The sequence below is a fragment of the Propithecus coquereli genome, unplaced genomic scaffold (assembly GCF_000956105.1).
Source record: "Propithecus coquereli isolate 6110/MARCELLA unplaced genomic scaffold, Pcoq_1.0 Scaffold279, whole genome shotgun sequence".
In the NCBI taxonomy this organism is placed as follows: Eukaryota; Metazoa; Chordata; class Mammalia; order Primates; family Indriidae; genus Propithecus; species Propithecus coquereli.
In genome coordinates, this window is record NW_012148385.1 from 2,241,640 (window position 1) to 2,246,109 (window position 4,470).

Sequence of the window (4,470 nt, forward strand, 5' to 3'; positions counted from 1 at the left end):
TTTGAGGCTTACTGCACAATAGCATACTTTAAATGTTTAAGCATTGTCTGGAATATAATAATTAAAATTTAGAGCAAACATCTTGCCTATTCCTTTATAGTTTTCTATTAAATACATAGGTTGGGGAAAACCAGAAAAAAAACAGCAGTAGTATTTTGGATTGTATTTCCCATATATGTTTCTAAAAATTCAAAGGGCACAGTCCTTAAGACAATTAGCATTTGATTTGACCCAAATTAAATAGCTAGGGAAGAAAGGAGGAATAGATTAGAAAAATGGTCACTTAAGCCCATGGCATCATTATGAAATAGTGATGGAAAGCTTTAATGTTTTCCCTATTATAAGATGAATCATCTTGGCAAACTAGAGATAAGTAGCCTACTAAAGTCTTATTAGTGAGACAGAAACATCTAAGAAAAGAAGTCATGCTATTGGACCTGATTCTGGGCTCCTAGTCAATGCGTTTCTTACAAGGCAAAAAGTTAAATTGATAGTAAGACCATTGAGCAGACTGCCCAATACAAAACTATTTTCTGGACAAAAAAATATTTGTAAGTTCAATGACATATATTAACTATAAAGTTATATCTTCTACTGGCTTTTATTCCCAGAGCTCACAACTTGCCACTTCCATTCAGTGTCAAACAGCATTAAAAAAAAATGGAAAATCTACAAAGAGTAGCATGAGAATCCCTTTTAGATCAAAAGGCTGAACCCCAATTTATTTAGAGTCAGACCTGGTTAATCAAAATTACTTTGTTCCTTCATCATTATTCAGATCAAAAACCTTTTAGATTTATAAGTCAATGGAAGATGCATTCAGAAAGACTGGCTTACTAATTAAATCCTGTAGAAATCTAAGTATGTGAATGAGCTAAGGACGGATTACTCAATTGTGATTAAATTTTCTACTTGGCTAAGTGTTTATTTTCATAGTATAACCAGCACGCCAGGGACTAGAATGGAAAGATTCGAATGAATCAGGAGAATGTGATTATATGTGCTGACGAGAACTTGAGGGTTGGCAAGTAAGAAAAAGAGATTTTGCTATCAAACATTCTTAGCCATAACTGTAACTTCTGGTCTGTTATTTATGACTATTGTCTACTGATCCTCGTTTGGCTGTTGTCAGAGGACAGATATCCTCTATGATTTTGAATAAGCAAATCTTTTCCTTAATACTCTGTGGTGTTTGCCTGCATCTTTCCTAGTTTTTGAGAAACCATTTTTTTTCTATTAAATTTGTCCTAAAGTGCCATTTTACATTTTTAGGAATGGATGATTGAGTTTTCATAATTAGTCTGTTCCTTGTCTTTCTTCCTAGTTCCCTCAACCTTACTATGAGAGTAGCATGCTGCTCTTCCTCCTTCCCTACTGAGGAAGTCTGCCCAATGAGTTTCACATGTTGCTGTCACTTTTATTCATTACTTCTCACTCACAGATCAAGCAGCAATGACCTGTTCGCTCTAGCAAATAAGAAGCAAGTGGAGCACCTGTCCAGCTGGCCTTCTGACCACCCTTCCAGGAAGGATATTCATATCTCAGGCAAAGAATCATTTAGGAGAAAAAACTACTTAAAAATCAAGACCAAAACAAACATCATTGCACATGAGAAGTGATACCATTCTCTTCTGCTAATTCTTAGAAACTTTGTTAGTCACCAGTACCACTTGGAATATTATCAATTACTAACAATCAATAAGCTTAAGATAATCTTTTAAAGAATATGAGACTTTTCTCTTTGCTCATTTTCCACCCTACCCCAACCACTGAACACATAACTTTTTTATTTTATTTTTTTTTTAATTTCAGGGTATTATGAGGGTACAAGCATTTTGGTTACATTTTATGTCTTTGCCTCACCAAAGAGAGGGGTAGAGGCATGCCCTTCCCCTCTACAATGCTCACCGCATCCATTCCTTGTGAGTTTACTACCCCCAACCCCCTAATCCCTGGAGAATATTACTACCGTCTGAGCACCATAGTGTTGATCAGTTAGTACCAATTTGATGGTGAGTACATGTGGAGCCTATTCTTCAGTTCTTGTGATACCTCACTTTGGAGGATGGGCTCAAGCTCTATCCAGGAAAATATAAGAGGTGCTAGATCACCATCATTTCTTATAATTGAGTAATATTCCATTGTATACATATACTAATTTTAATAATCCACTCATGAATCGACGGGCACTTGTGTTGTTTCCACATCCTTGCAATAGTGAATTGTGCTGCCATAAACATTCGGGTGCAGATGTCTTTATCGTAGAATGTTTTGTGCTCTTTTGGGTAGATGCCTAAATAACTTTTAATATAATACTCTGGAATAGAAATACCTGTTATTGAAAAGGGATTTTGAATAAAATAGACTTTTCATGAAAATACTCTCTATTTCCATTTCTGGAGGAAGTTTATATTTGATATCATTATTATTTTTCCTGCTTATGTCATCCAAATTCTCATAAATTATGACTTTTCAGAAAGATGCTATTTTGCCATTAAGTACAACTATCATTGAACACTAAAGATTCTTAGGTTTGATATCTTGAGCCTAACCTGAAAACTCAAGCTAGGCTTTATTTCCTGTTTTTTTTTTTTTTTTCCTGCCTGTAATGCTGTTAAGCTCTAAAAGCCGTTGTACACAAAAGGGAAACATGAAAAGCAAAAGAGCATATGAAGCCACTCTTCCTTCTCACTTTCTTTATAGCATTCTTGGTACAATATAACTAAAATGCTTTGTAGAATCCCAGGTTAACTGTGTCAGAAAAGAGACATGTCAATAGAAATTATTTCCATCACCAATGCCTTCTTCCGTGTAATCTACTAAATGGTAATAACAGCATTGTGTAGACCAGCAAAGCTGCCGTCCAGCAGATAATGCTATTGTTCAAAACAAACAAACAAACTTTGTCCATGCATAGATAGGTTTCTATTTATTTGGCACCTGGGTGGTCAATCTAGATTCCTAATTATGTTTGACTTTTATTCAACTCACTGCACTTCATTAAATAACATACGTATTTAAATTTACCAGTGTCCTGATTGTAGATTTCCTCTTTCTTCCAGAAGTGATTTGAAATATAAAAATATAAAGAATAAGAAAATGCATGCTTTATACAAAAGAATTAGAGGTTTGTTTTGTCAATATATAGTCTGAATAATTTATTGGGAGATAACAGGAAATGAAAAGTATGGATTCTGAATTCAGAATCCATACAGAAGGTTCCAAGGAACATCAATCACATACGTACCTGTGGCACATGATCCTTCTGACACCACGAGTATCTCACTCTGCTGTTTGCATGCAGCCTGCCGCAGGTAACACTCATTCTGGTAGCTCTCCCCATTGGAGCCACACACAGGCACATAGTCATTGTTGCACTGGGAAACGCACAGATGAATGCCTATGGTTAGTACTGGTGTTTGCATCCCTCTGACATGCTGAACAGACACTTACAAAAGAAACCACTTGTCTGCATTTTCAGTGATCCTCATTATATCCCATAAGTGTTTGACTTTGTAAGGGCATCACTCAAAGATACACAAAGGCAATTTGAAGTCAGCTAACCAGTCATTTGATTTAGATGAAGGGAAAAAACAAGCATCTAAATCGATCAGGCAATTCCAACAAAGGGAATGGACAGGTAGCACAAAAGAGACATAGCAACAAATGTATCAATACTATTTAATATTATTTTTCTGATATATAGCACATCTGACTTAATGGAAAAATCAAAACACATAATAATGTTCAAGCTATTCAAAAACAGGTAATGTCTAACTGCATTTTGAGCATACATAGTATGCAGCTGAAATACCAAAGAATCTAGTTACTCCTTCGTTGCCTTTTCTCTATTAAATTTTAATCTTTACAAATTTCTAAATATTCAGATAAGACATTGTTTACTAATTATTATAATATATCTTTAGATTATTAGATATTGATGTAGATATAGTTTAGGGAGAAACAAGACTATGGGACATGGAAAAAATTCAACAACTACTGAAATATATGTAAACTTTACTGAGTATTCCAAAATAGGACTATTAATATATATTTCATAAAGAGAAAAGTTCATTCTTAAAACAACCTCATTACAAAAAAAGTACACATTTCACAATGGAAATTAGGCACCCTATGGGGTATAGTCATCATAATATAATCACACTCTAAGGCATTAGAAATACTTGGCTTTGTCCTATACCTGCTAATTACACCAGGGATGTGATTATCTCATGATTACTACTACTGATGCACTTTATTGTTTAATTATAATGAATATAATGATCAAGATGATTATTTATAAATGCTCACCTATGCCAGAAGTAAAATAATATGTATAGATACATGTGAAAATACCTTTCTGTGTTCTACTTTTAACTAAAATATTTGGATTTTTTATATGATGTAAATTCATAACACATACAAAATAAAGCAGTGATCTAGTGAGATGACTGGGAAAGTTTAAACATA

The 4,470-nt window shown here is 34.1% G+C and overlaps 1 protein-coding gene across 1 annotated transcript in view; it reads right to left on the reverse strand.

Moving 5' to 3' along the window:
• TMEFF2 (transmembrane protein with EGF-like and two follistatin-like domains 2) overlaps positions 1-4,470 on the reverse strand; it is a 346,060-nt gene that overhangs the window by 332,554 nt on the left and 9,036 nt on the right. Inside the window, exon 3 of the mRNA XM_012647925.1 lies at positions 3,248-3,377. Coding sequence (XP_012503379.1) covers positions 3,248-3,377 — 130 coding nt within the window. The remainder of the gene's footprint in view (positions 1-3,247; positions 3,378-4,470) is intronic.